This window comes from Portunus trituberculatus, chromosome 41, assembly GCF_017591435.1.
Source record: "Portunus trituberculatus isolate SZX2019 chromosome 41, ASM1759143v1, whole genome shotgun sequence".
NCBI lineage: Eukaryota > Metazoa > Arthropoda > Malacostraca > Decapoda > Portunidae > Portunus > Portunus trituberculatus.
In genome coordinates, this window is record NC_059295.1 from 21,020,941 (window position 1) to 21,035,940 (window position 15,000).

The 15,000-nt window shown below is 43.4% G+C and overlaps 1 protein-coding gene across 3 annotated transcripts in view; it reads right to left on the reverse strand.

Moving 5' to 3' along the window:
- Nucleotides 1-6,221: 6,221 nt before the first annotated feature.
- LOC123516985 (alpha-(1,6)-fucosyltransferase-like) overlaps nt 6,222-15,000 on the reverse strand; it is a 32,577-nt gene continuing 23,798 nt past the window's right edge. For 2 of the 3 annotated variants that reach the window (XM_045276790.1, XM_045276789.1), the window contains exons 10-11: nt 7,665-7,804; nt 6,222-7,167 (exon numbers count right to left, since the gene is read on the reverse strand). In XM_045276790.1, the coding sequence (XP_045132725.1) occupies nt 6,921-7,167; nt 7,665-7,804 (387 nt within the window). In that variant the 3' untranslated portion in view covers nt 6,222-6,920. Of the gene's footprint in view, nt 7,168-7,664; nt 7,805-11,686; nt 12,392-15,000 lie in introns of those variants that run through there. The other variant, XM_045276791.1, reaches the window with a different exon arrangement.

The following is a 15,000-nucleotide window of genomic DNA, read 5'->3' on the forward strand; positions in this document are numbered from 1 at the left end:
TATCTATCCAAAATGGACATTTCAATGAACACAGTAGCAATGGATAAATCTAAAAAAAAAAAAAAAAATAAAATAAATGAAAACATGAATAATATGTATACTATATCATATTATGAGGTAGTGTACAGGATTAGTGACTATACTATACATATACCACCATAGAGAGATCATCATGATTTATAAAAAAAGACACAGCCTTTCAAATAGCACAGTAATAATTGGTAACAGGTAAATTCAAGTAATTGAGAACATGTGTAATATCCATACGTACCACACAATATGGTTAGGTTGCAAAAGCTTACTGACTAACATATCACTTCATAGTGTACCTAAAGTCCTAAACAGTGAAATCATCATCACCAAAATATATAACCTGACACAGTGCCAATAAGTAAGTATTTAATAATAATAAAAAAAGAAAAAACTTACATACGAGATGCAGAGTGTATGAGGCACAAAACATTTTCACACACACACACACACACACACACACACACACACACACACACACACACTTACAAGCACATACTTAAATAGAATGAAATCCTTCTGTTTCTATTACAAGGTGTGATAATTAATATATCATAATTACCTTTGATTTGACAGAAAAAAATAAAACATTACAATGGAAGGTAACTGAATAGTTTCTGGGGGCGTGGTAAAATATTACATATCATACTGTATTATGTTGGGCATAATTAATAAGTACTATCATCCTTCCTATTATGAAAATACAAAAAAAAAAAAAAAAAAGTTTGATGTTGCAAATATCTGTTCATGAATAAAATTTCTATTACTGCAATAAATGTTGATACTATGGTGGTCTTACATTATATCTTCTGCATCACTGTCAGTATCTTCTCTTGCTACACTGTCTTGCTTGTACAAGTCACTGTTCACGATGCTACGTACTCGGCTGGTAACCACAGGCGCGGCCCGCTGGCACCACGGAGGTTCTCATACATTGCTGCGTTGGCTAGCAAGTTCTATGGGTACTACAGAGCCTTGAATGTGGTTTCTGTGTATAAATTATGTTACGGCCCGCCCGTAACATGCATTACTACCATCACCTCCTCCGCTTGTTACCTCGTTCGCCACCTCTCCGCCTCCCCTTCCACGTCACCGTCTCGTGAACCTTCCACGTCACCGTCTCGTGAACCTTCCACGTCACTGTTTCATGAAGCCCCGCTACTGTCCCGAAGTTGGATTCACGCGGCCCCTTTCGACTCAACCGAGTGTTGAGCCAGCTCTTGGTTTTCTGGATTGGCAGTTGAGATCCAAGCCTCAACCAGTGAACACAACGCCTCTTGGGTCTACCGTGGGATCAACCATCACCCAGCATTTCACCACTGCGACACCGCATAAGTATCACTTCCCCTCGTCCGTGTTTTCCACATTGCCTCTATATAGGATTAGGATTATTGTTAGGTATTAAGTTGGGTTCTTTATTGTTGTATTTATTACTGTGTTATATGTGTATGTCATTTTCCTGTGTTTCATGTTATATATCTGTTTCATGTTTCTTGTTATATATGTGTCAATTTCATTATGGGTTATTAAAGTAGCTTTTTAAAGTGACCCCCTTTTACATTTCCTCACCAGTTGAACCTGCAGTGTTTTTTTTTTATTGTTATTGTTCACCGGCTCTCCGATGCCAATCTTACCAGTTTAACCGGTGAACGTAACAATTAGTTCATGCGGCATTATGTCATCGGATCTTGCCGTGATATAGGAGTAGATGGCTGCCAAAATTTTATTTGGGGAGGACAAACCAAAATTTCTGACAAATTTCTGACAATCTGTCAAATTTTCTGTAGATTTTATAATAATTTCTTAATTTCAGACAATGTCAAAATTTCAGAAGATATCCAGAAATCTTTGAAGACGAGATCCTGCACTCTTTCAATATCAAGCAAAATCTTCCAAGGTAGAGAAATGTAGAATTTCTTTACGAAATGTAATAATCATAATAATTATATCAGATACTTTTAATTCAAATTAAGAACTTTTTTGACTTAGCTTAAGTGATTGATTAATTGTTACATTTATTATTGCATTAATAATAAAATACACCAAAGGAGGAGGATGGACCTTGCCACCCACCCCCTGGTCAAAGACTTCAGGTTAAAGTATCAAAAATAAATAAATAAGACAGTATACATAACAAGAATACAAGTAATTAAATAAATAAATACAGATATTGCACACCTTATTGCTTATAGACATCCTACAGTCTGGGAGCAAACTGATGATATTCCTTGAGTATATCTCTGAGTGGTTGAGTCTAAGAGATGGTCAATGAGGCTATACAAGTCAAGTTGACCCTGTGGCATAAATTTAGCAATGAGAGGACATTCCATGATATAGTGAGAGAAAAACGAGTATTTTGTAGGCAATCGGTTATATATATATATATATATATATATATATATATATATATATATATATATATATATATATATATATATTTTTTTTTCTTCTGAATTATGCATGATTCATGTATGAGCATAACACCAGGTCCCTAACAAGGGGAACGCAAGGCAAAGGTTGAAAATTTTGTCTTTTCTGATGGTTTTCGGGTTCTTTACAACGTTTGCCTTGCGTTCCCCACGTGTTAGGGACTTGGCGTTATGCTCATACATGAATCATGCATAATTCAGAAAAAAAACAAAATAAAACAATAGCAGAGCTTTCTTCACAACTTAGTATTTCAACATTTCAAAGAAAGCACAGTGTAATATAATTATTACACCCCCACAAGAAAAAAAAAATAAAAAAAAATAAAATAAATAAATAAACAATTAAATGAAAATAGAAAATAAAATAAAAATTAGCAGCCTTACCGTGTAAACATACTTAGACCAACTTACAAAACTATGGCTCCACATTTACCTTTCTCAAAAAAAAAAAAAAAAAAATACAATTGGATAGAATCATTGCAGAATTTAGGAGAGCTTGGGTCATCTACCTACATAGACTTAGGTACAGTACCTACAGGTATTCTTCTTAACTTTCGGAACCTCTCTGTAACTTCATTATATCTTATCTTTTCCTTTTTTTTTATTTATTTTTATTTATTTATTTTTTTTAGGCATTCATTGTACCTTCGCCTGCAGTTTGTGTGTTTTACGTCTCCAATGAGACACACTTTGAAGGTTTTCTTAAAAGAAAAATCACTCAAAATTCTGGCGAGAAGTAGCTTGTTTAACTACAAGTCTGATTCTTACTGTCATGATTTTCAGCCCATCTGATTATTTGGTTTTGACTAACCCGTTGTCGTGTTCGGAGCTGTCCGAGGTCTCTCGGCTGCCCACTGTAAACAATGTTCCCATCCCTAGAGTTCATATACACAAGTACCTGCGTGTTCAGATGAGCTTCAGGAAGTCTCTTCAAGCCATCCACTATGTTCAAGACCTCTGTCTGCCATGGCTACCACCACTTCGGCTGCTAGCCAACAGGGGGTTTGGGGCTGGCAGTCCAGTCCTAAGAATGTTCTATAATATATCTGTCATACGGTCCCTTATTGATTATGCCGCCCCTGTTTTAATACAGTTTAGTGCCACCCAACTCAGTCCCCTGGAGCTTGTTCAGCCATGCGAATAATCTTAGGATGCCCCAGGACTGCACGGATTGAAGTTCTTATAGCTGAACTGCACCTGCCGAATATTATGTGTAGGGTACAGGAAATTACTTGTCGCACAATTAGTCGGATGCTATGCACGGGCTCTGACTCTCTGAAGGGATCACTGACCCCCCTGTATCATGATCCTCGCACTCCTACAACACCATACCTCAGGAAGATCTTGGGAGTACTGACAAGTGTAGGTGTAGCCGAGGCCTATATTAACGTTGTTATGTCACCGCTACAACCCGCCTGGAACCCTCACCGTGTCAGTGTTGATATTCACTCACTGCATCAGCCCAAGAGGGACTGGCTCCCTCATGTGCTGCAAGACATGTTCATGACTAAATTGTCCAAGTACCCACACGTCCAGGCTATTCATGTTTATTGTGATGGGTCAGTCAATGACAGCAGGTCTGGATGTGGGCTGTTCATCCGTGACTACATCTCTGCCAGTCTCTACACTGACACTGAAGTTTCCAGGCGGCTCCCTGCACCCATGTCTTCCACTAAAGCAGAACTGTATGCTGTACTGGAGGCGCTCCACATTGTGGCGCCTCTCCATAAGAATGTATATTTCATTATTGACAGTCACTTTATCATGGAATGTCCTCACATTGCTAAATTTAGGCCACAAGGTCAGTATGACTTGTACAGCCTCATTGACCATCTCCTAGACTCTGCCATCCTCAGGGATATACTCGGGGAATATCCTCAGTTTGCCCCTAGACTGTAGGATGTTTAGGCAATAAGGTGTGCAATATGTGTATCTATTTATTGAAATACTTGTATTCTTGTTGTGTATACTGTCCAGTGTTAGATTTTTGATACTTTAACCTTAAGTCTTTGCCAAGGAGGTGGGTGGCAAGACCGATCCTCCTCCTTTGTTGTAATTATTTATTAATTCAAAAATAAATGTATCAATCAATCAATCAATCGGAGCTGTCCGGCGGCTATCCACTGTCCGGGCACGAATTGCGCTTGCGCAGAACCCAATGATTACAAATAAAGATTTGTTGATAACAATTTGTTCACAAGTGACCCCGACAGCATGCTAAGTAATTTGCAAGAAAGACTGGCCAATTAATTTTATAATGCAACAAGAGAATATCTTACAACAGTACTCACTACAAGCTGCATGACTCCTAGCTAATATTAGCCTATATAACAAAATGAAAATTTGCATTTTTTTCCCCTCAAATCAAGTAAACAAACCTGTCGTTATGTAACGTAGGTGGTAATTTTGGTCAATCCATAGAGGCTATTTAATGATTCTTGACCACAACTACGCAATATAAAGATGTAAACACTTTTCTTTACAATATAACAGTGTATAGATTTGGTATTTACAAAAGGTTTTCTTATTGAAAAATAAACAATATGCCTCTGTGCTTCAAAACTCGATAATGATTACATTTCTTGCACAATATAATTATGAATACATTTTCTTGTCAAAATGTTGGAGTGTATTGGGTTTATAAACGGTTTTCTCATGGGAAAAGAAAAAAAAGTTCCCTGTTTCAAAACACTGCCCAGACACCTACGAACAAACGGTCAGTTGCGAACATGAATTAATGTTCATAGCTGCCCGGCCTTTGTTTGTAAACAATGCCCGGATAGTTATGGATAGCCGGACAGCTACAAACACAACACCTTTCTTTACCCAAATTCAGGCAGATTCTGTGTCATCATAGGACTTAGTATCTCTTTTGCATAAAGAAGCGTCCTCCATTCATCCTACAGATCGTCAAATTCATCTTCAGACACTAAAAATGGAAATTGCATGGCTATCTTTACGATGGACTTAATTTGAGTCACCTGTGGGTATTTGTTGGTTCATTAGGGTCCATACATTGCATCATACTCGTAGCAATGACACCGTCTGTAATGGATAGTGAACAGAGCTTCACCACACAGTACATCATCTTTGGTAAACATCACCAAAATGGTTCGATATTCACTGGTCACATATTGTTGTGTACAGTTTGTCCAATCGAAATGACTTATACTGAAATTCTACATGCATATGATACCAACTTTCTTTAGAATGTATTTGATGAATGGTAGCATGTATGTGATACGTCACTGCAGTTCTCATGGTATTATTGATTTCTGCAGCTCCATCAGCTTTGTCTGTAATACTTTTACTTTGAAAAAACAAAGTCAGTATCTCCCACTGCCCCAAAACACGTTTCATTAAATTCCCATGGGAAAGCTAATGAGTTTGTAACAGCTTTAAAATCCTACGTTCATCCAGCCACATTTGCATCGAATGAGTCACTTTGGCGTTTAACATTACGTGCAAAGTATGCAGTATTTTCTAGGAATAATCAATCAAGAGGGAAGGATTTCACTTGCATGATTGGCACGAAGTGCAAAGGAATGGCAAACACAGCCCATTACGAACACCGAAGATACATTTAAGAAAAAATTTGCTTGGAATCCACATTTTGATTCCATCATTGTTGAAAGTTGTCGCTTCCAAACCTAACTATATTATTCAGATGTATTCATCGCTTTGTCATAAGATCTTCCACTTCTTTAAACAGACCTTCCCCACTTTCATCCTCTACCTCTACTGTATCTAGGTAGCAGAACATCAATTCAACATTTTATTTTCTTTATACAAAAATCGCACAGTAACTGCTAGAACTTGTGCAATGGATAAGATTTTTAAGATTATATACATTTTCTTTTCTTTCAAGTTTTCAAGCAAATGCTAAAATTTCAAGATTTTGAAAAAAAAAATTCAAGCAGTGGACATCCTGATCGACACCAGCAGTTCTTAGCACCGCATTTCCTAGCCTATTTTCTTCTTTTTACTGGATAGAATTTACTCAGTTTACACACTCAGGTCAATCAATCCTGTCGTTTTGTAAACCCTGGAGAACAAGTGATCAAGAATGTGTACTGTAAAACCTTGAAATGGCATTTTATAGCTATCGCTTTTCCTATGAAAAGTATACCTACAGTACTATGCTGAAATGATTTTAAGAAATATGAACGTAAATATCTTCCTACACTCAATGAAGAAAATAAAGGTGCTTCTTGCCCTTGAAGATCCACTATCACTATACTGTCACGATCATCGAAACGAAGCGCCGAGGCCAGAACCAAAAATTCAAACGCGACTTTCCAGAGTAGACATGCACCATGGTGACTGACTCTAATCATATAGTGGTAAGGACTCCCCGGACTGTAGCACCCAACCAAGCCAAACCTATCCCCCACGCACCTAGTCATATAAGCGCTTCTAACCTTCAACCAATAACAAATTCAAAATGAATAATCATTAACATTAAGGAGTCCGTAAGTCCGTGAGTGTTGGTTTTTGTGTCTTATCCCCATGAAAAATGTTGGGGAAGATAAGTAACGTTTGCAACATCCACGATCTGCTGCAGCTTATAATCCGGGAGGAATTTTCTGTTCGTGAAATTTTTCCAGGAATCATGAAGGTTCTGCATCCGTTTTGACTCGAGCTCTTGAAGTAGGAAGTTACCTCTTGACCTGCCTCCACCTTCATGTAATTCTTCGCCTGGGCTATCCTGTGGGTCAGAATCATGGAGATGACACTGATTTGCCTGAAGGAGTGAGCTTAATGTGTGTGTGTTTCATTGTTTGATCTGCTGCAGTCTCTGACGAGACAGCCAGACGTTACCCTACGGAACGAGCTCAGAGCTCATTATTTCCGATCTTCGGATAGGCCTGAGACCAGGCACACACCACACACCGGGACAACAAGGTCACAACTCCTCGATTTACATCCCGTACCTACTCACTGCTAAGTGAACAGGGGCTACACGTGAAAGGAGACACACCCAAATATCTCCACTCGGCCGGGGAATCGAACCCCGGTCCTCTGGCTTGTGAAGCCAGCGCTCTAACCACTGAGCTACCGGACTGTGTGTGTGTGTGTGTGTGTGTGTGTGTGTGTGTGTGTGTGTGTGTGTGTGTGTGTGTGTGTGTGTGCCATTTATCTATTTCATAAGCCATTTTCCAGTTAGTTTATAAATACATTTGTTTTTTATATACCATTCCTTACCGGTCTGGATGGTGTGGAAAGCGGACGATGTGTCGCGGTTCGTCCATGGCGTGGAAGACGTAAACATGGTCCAGTGAGACTACCCTGGAGGAGGCGTCAGTGCGAAATGACTGCATCAACTCGAAAGACAGACGACACACCTGTACATAGAAGTGAAGAACGAATAAGTTGCAATTTCTTAAGAAAATAGGAAACATATGCTTCCATTTCCATACTAATGCATATGCTTATATCAACCTGATTGTATTTGATCTGTAATGCGGGGGAAAAATAAAATAAAATAAAATACGATGAAAAAGGAAAGATGAAAATTTTTGAATATATCTTGAAACTTTATTATTAAACTAATGGTTGCGGTAGCTGTTATTGAAGGCACTGGTTATAAATTTTGAAATATTAACACTGAATAAATCTACATACTTTATCATAAACTGATGGAATAATATTAAATGAACTTTCTCCACACAATGACGTTCGTTCGTTTACAGTTAAGTTCACCGGAGAGAATATCTCACTTACTAAAAAAGGAAGAAAAAAAAAAAAAATACATAGTATAATTCACTATACATCCTCACTCCAATTAGCATCTGGCGACAATCACGACGTGGGCTGTTCGTGGCTCCATACACACAGAAACACACACACACACACACACACACACACACACACACACACACACACACACACCAGTACAACTCTAGTGAAGCTAATGACGCCAGCACCATCACCTTCTCTCGACGTGTCCAAAAAAAATGTGCCGACGGAGACATTCGCGCTGCCCTCCGTCTCTTAACGACCTCTGACACCTTCATCTCCCCCAGTGAGCAAACTGCCGATGCTCTCCGCGCCAAACATCCCCCCGCTGAAGCTGATGAGGAGCCTCCTGAGATGCCGGACCCTGACCAGCACCGCCTCACCATCACCGAGTCCGACGTTATGGCTGCCATCAAGTCGTCCGCCCCAGGCTCTGCTGCTGGCCTAGATGGCTTACGTCCCTCCATCTGATGCAGCTGGTGGCTAGATTCACTGCTGAGGCGGGGCAACGGCTTCTCCGCGCTTTGACCGAGCTCTGCAACGCTGCTATCGCTGGAGAACTGCCCGCCCACGCGACGCAAACATTTTACAGTGCAAGCCTCACTACCATCAGGAAAAAGGACGGTGGCATCCGACCCATTGCGGTGAGGTCTATTTACCGAAGGTTAGCATCCAAGATTTTGGCCAAACGCATGTCTTCCGCCCTTGCCCCTGAACTACAGCCTGTCCAGCTTGGCGTCGGCGTGCGCATGGGTTGTGAGGCCGCTGTCCACGCCGTGCGTGATCACTCTGATGCGCACACCGGCTCGCCAGGCCACATCATCGTGAAGCTAGACCTCACCAACGCTTTCAACACTGTCCACAGGTCAGCAGTACTCCGTGAGGTTGTCCGCCGCTTTCCTTCTGCTGCTCCTCTAGTGTCTCAAGCCTACTCTCAGCCCTCGCCCTCCACTTTGGCCCTACTCGCCTCTGGTCTTGCCGTGGCGTGCAACAGGGCGACCCCCTGGGCCCCATACTTTTCGCTCTCGCCCTAGACACAGCAATACGACACCTCCGTTCACCCCTCAACCTCTGGTTTCTGGACGACGGCACACTAGCTGGGCCCAAAGATGTTGTTGCTGCAGACCTGCATAGTTTGATACCATCACTGCAGGACCTGGGCCTCACCTTAAATGAGAGCAAGTGTGAGGTAATCCATCTCGATGATCCAGGTAACACAAACACTCCAGACATGGGCCACGCAGTACCCATGGTGGATAGCGTCGCCGACAAGGCCGCCAATCCCGGCCCCAGCAACGTCGCTGAGACCCTCGCCAACAACGCCGAGAACCCTGGCCCTCACACGGACGATCCCTTCCCACTGCCCTCCGCACATCACTCACACGTCTGTCTATACTGGGCTCCCCATCCACGCCCATAGCAGCGACGAGGCCCTTGGAAAATCAAGAACACAACAAGACTCCTTATTGACAGAACATCCAACATTGGCAGCCACGCTGCCCTCTTTTTCTTGTCGAGGTACGCAGCGGTACCGAGGGCCACATACCTACTACGCTCAGCACCTGTCCATGCAGCCAGCGAATCATTAAGAGAGATCGACGAGTTGATGCGGCATGCAATATCTCAGTGCTGCAACGTCCAGCTTGACAGCGATTCTTCTTGGACACAAGCCTCCTTGCCACTCCGTTACGGGGCTTGGGTGTGAGACGGTTGATAGATGTAGCACTGCCAGCTTACATCGCTTCATTAGAGGCCTCCAGGGACCTGGTCTGTACCATCAACCGCCGCCCCAACGGCGACAGACTGGATCGCTTGGACTCTGCTGTAGCGATGTTTCGTAACACCCAGTGCCCAGACCTGAACGCAGAGCTGGGGCTTCGGCAAAGGACCCTTGACGGTGCAGCCTCGCAACACCGCCTTGATGACCTCCTCAGCCATGCCAACCAGGTCGACCGCGCTCGGCTCCTCGCTGCCACAGCACCGCACAGCGGAGCCTGGCTCTCTGCTATCCCCGTAGAGAGTCTCGGCCTCCTCCTCCCGATGATGCTGTACGAATAAATGTTGCATTGAGGCTGGGCCTGCGGGTTCAACAGCCTCACCGCTGCCGCTGTGGAGCCTTAACAGACGCCCTAGGCCACCACAGTTTGTCCTGCCAGCGGAATCCCGGACGCCTGCCACGCCATGCTGCTCTCAACGACGTGGTGTACCGCGCCCTGGCTGCCGCTGGGATAGTGGCCACCCTTGAACCCCGAGGCCTGGATCGTGGGGACGGACGCCGCCCAGACGGCATTACAGTCTTTCCTTCAGACGAGGCAAGATGTTGATGTGGGATGCCACCTGCGTAAACACCTTCTGCAGCACCCACATTAATGACTGTGCCTTGGCTGCTGGGGCAGCGGCTCGCGCCGCCGAACATCGCAAGCGCCATCGCTACGAGGACCTGGCCCGTAGGTATGATTTCTCACCGCTTGCTGTGGAGACTAGCGGTGTGCTCGGGCCAGACTTCAGTGACTTACTGGATGATATTGGTAGAAGAATCACCCAACGCAGCGGAGAGCCTCGAGAGACAGGTTGGCTGCGGCAACGCATCAGCCTTGCCGTAGCGCGGGGCAACGCAGCTGCCATCTGCGGGCCCCATTAGTTGCCGAAAGGCCCACTATGAATCATGTTTTGTACCCATATGTATAAATAGTAAAGTTGTTTTGCCTGAGTGAATGCCTATGTATGTGCTTGTACGCATGCCAGTATGAAAGTAGGCACACACACCGCGTAGTGTAGTGGTTAGCACGCTCGACTCACAATCGAGAGGGCCGGGTTCGAGTCCCGGTGCGGCGAGGCAAATGGGCAAGCCTCTGTGTAGCCCCTGCTGTTCACCTAGCAGCAAATAAGTACGGGATGTAACTCGAGGGGTTATGGCCTCACTTTCCCGATGTGTGGTGTGTGTTGTGGTCTTAATCTTACCCGAAGATCGGTCTATGAGCTCTGAGCTCGCTCCGTAATGGGGAAGACTGGCTGGGTGACTAGCAGACGACCGAGATGAATTACACCGAAATTCACCGCGTAGTGTAGTGGTTAGCACGCTCGACTCACGATCGAGAGGGTCCGGGTTCGAGTCCCGTAGGCGGCGAGGCAAATGGGCAAGCCTCTTGGGCAAGCCTCTTAATGTGTAGCCCCTGTTCACCTAGCAGTAAATAGGTATGAGATGTAACTCGAGGGGTTGTGGCCTCTCGGGGACAGTGCCGAGGCCACAATCCCTCGAGTTACATCAGTGCCACTGTTCTCCTTAACACCACCGCCAACACATTAACCTCACTTCCTTAACTTCACTAAAACTAGCCTAACTAAGCACACACACGTGGGTCACGCACAAAGAGTAGTTCTCTCTGCTGGTGCTGCTTGGGGCGGAGGGTGGAACCAGACTGTGTTACCTGATTTCAGTGTTACCAGATCACATTTGCAGAATTATGCTAGACTCGTTGTAAAATTATGCTAGATTAGGTAAAATTGTGCTAAAGGAGAGAAAAAATTATGCCAAAATTATGCTAAACAGAAATTGGTTTATTTTATGAATTATAATTACAATACACGGTGAAATTACGTAAATCAATGGATTTCCATATAATAGCAATAAAATTTATTGCCGAAGGGATCTTCACAACTTAAGATTAAAGAAATCAAATGATAATTACCATATCTGAAATCTTGATTAACTAATCATGCAGCTAGATTGATAACATGGTTGATCCTGAAACCTGATATATCATTTATCATAATTATATATGTGTGTTCACTGCTTTTATCATTTCACGTGTTGGCTCAAAGTTTATGCATTCACCTGCCTTCCTTACTCCTCCACATATCAGTTAATTTCTCAGATAAATATTTGACAGCCTGTTTCACTTCTCGATTTTCTTTAAATTTACCAAGGAGAAAATCCGCTCACAGTCAGCATTTGAAACTGGAACACTAAGCAAGGCTGTAGCTAATTTGGAGAGTGTAGGATATCTACCACTTACATGAACTCTAGACCACAGAGACTCTGTATTAGTGTCCTGTGACAAAATGCTGTCTACATCACCACTCAATAGCAATGAACGCCATTCACAGTCCAACTCGTTGTTCATTCTCTTCTGTGATGTTGGGAAATTTCGATGAAGTATCCAAGAGGGACTGCCTATCGTTTCCTACAAGGACTGTGGGATCAAGAAGAGAACAGGGTTCTGATAGAGTTTGGTTATTCAGTGGAAGTCGTTGATGTAACTGAACAGATTATTCTACCAGAAATTGCTGGATAGGTACTGTACGTTCAAACATTAAACTCGTGCCCTGTACCTCCCTCTTATTTACACTACTCTCAAGCAGCTTGGCAAATTTGACCCCACCATATATTTGAGTTAATGAAATATGGATATTTGGATTTTTTGGGTTCCTGTATTTCCTATTGCTTATTGTTTACTTTTACTTAAATTTCAGTTAATTTTCACCTTTAGTAAATTGTGCTAGAATTATGCCAAACGCTTCAGAATTCTACTAGGATTATGTTAAATTGATAGGTATGCTAGAAATTATGCTAGACGTCCAAAATTTACTCAAATTATGCTAAAAACACATAATTATGCTAGATCTGGTAATACTGCCTGATTTTCACACGGCCTAACTCCATGGTGAGCCTCGTTTCCTCCCCCTCCCAAACATTGTCAGTCGCTACAATAAGACTGGTGTGGAGTAATTAAAAGTGATTTTGATTACCATTACTAATGAGATTACATTACTGAAAGACACTTTTCTGAACAGCTCAGTTATCCCTCTACTTATTGGAGTGTAAAAATCGTTAAAACTTCAGATTACATAGCGAATAAATTTAATGTTCTCTTCCTCTCGGACCGTCTCAAGATCGTCCATACATCTGTATGTCTGTAAGTATGGCATCCACGTTTGTGTCGTTACATTTATAGTTATGACCTTAATAACTAAAATCTTAATATCATTATCCCCGGCACTACAGATCAAATTTTTTGGCGTACAGTGAATTTATTTATCAAATCAGAAAATTGCCTTTCAGCTTTTTTTTTTTTATAATTTTAAATTGATCCATTCTATCAAAAAGACAACCGGATATCCGAGACAAAGAGCTGCAGTTCTTAGATTGTCAGCACATTTTCAATTGATGTTGCTTTCTCATTGCGTTTCTCTTTTTAAGTTTTCTAAATGTTCTTTTATGATAGTCAGGAAACACTGACTATTCCTGATCAATACTATTCTAAATGGTAATTCTGCCTAATATCTTAAAATGATATAATCGCAGATTTACTTTTGCTGAAAAGGTTGATGTGGAAATCTTGTAACATGCTTATTACAACGCAGAGAGAGAGAGAGAGAGAGAGAGAGAGAGAGAGAGAGAGAGAGAGAGAGAGAGAGAGAGAGAGAGAGAGAGACCTGGACCTGGAAGGTCAACCTCCGACCTAATGATGCTTCTCACCAGGCATTGGCAGGACGCCCTCGACGACGGCAAGGACACTATAGTGGTTGCTTTGGACATAGCAGGAGCTTTTGATAAAGTATGGCACAACGGATTACTAGAAAAGCTTCGTGCTAAAGGCATCCAGGGTGGCTTGCTACGACTCTTGGGAAATTACCTGCAGGACAGAAGCCTCAAGGTGGTTGTCAACGGGCAAACATCTGAGTCCCTGCCTGTGGAGGCATCAGTGCCACAGGGTTCAATTCTTGGCCCACTCCTGTGGAATATCTACGTGGATGATCTTCTCCAGCTACTGCCAGGAGTCATGGCCTATGCTGATGACTGCACCCTCTCCTATACCTATCCACGCCAGGACAGTGGGCGGGCTGCTGAGGCCATCAATCAGCAGCTACGAGTGATAAAGGAGTGGGGTGCTCGCTGGCAAGTGACATTCGCGCCGGAGAAGACACAAGCAATGGTTGTCTCTCGGTCCCCAGCCGCCATGGCAGCAATGGCAGGAAAGTTGTCTTTTGGCGCTGCTGCTCTCCCACTCCAAGATGACGTCAAGATACTTGGAGTGGAGGTGGATCGAGGGCTGAGGTTTGACAGGCATGTCAAAACCATTGCCAAGAAAGCCTCTCACAGGATCTCCGCTCTCAGAAGGATCGCCAGTTTCCTCGACAGGAAGGGAGACTGCTGCTGTACAAGGCACAGGTGCGGCCCCACCTTGAATACGCAGCTCTCTCCTGGATGTCCTGTGCCGCCACACACAGAAGGAGACTGGACAGCATCCAACGCCGCGCCATACGGCTAGTAGATGCTGCACTACCACCTCACCCAGAGCCTGAGCGTCCCTTGATTCACTGGAACACCGCAGAGACGTGGCGGCGATCGTAGTGTTCCATAAGGCACAGGTGCAAAGAGTGCCACATCTGGCAGGGCTGCGTCATCCTCTAAGAGTCACCGCACGGAGCACGAGAACGGTGCTCAATGGTGGTGACGCCGTAGAGGTGCCGCGATCCCACGGGTGTCAGCATCAACGCACCTTCGCAGGACGCGTCTCCAGGATGTGGAACTTGTTCACGGCCGCGGTGCCTCACGTCCAGGAGATGAACACTCACAGTGTCAAACTGATGGCACATAAGTGGAGACAGACACTGCCAACTCCTCTGACACTCTTTGTGACGTGACACTCAGTGTAGTGCAGTGCGTGAATAGTGCTAGTGAAGTGAAACGAATAGTGCTCCATTTACATGCTGACCATCTTGTATATTATCTATTTTTAAGTCTTGTAAATATTGTAGAGAAATAGATTGTAGTACCCTTAGAATAGGTAGCACACGA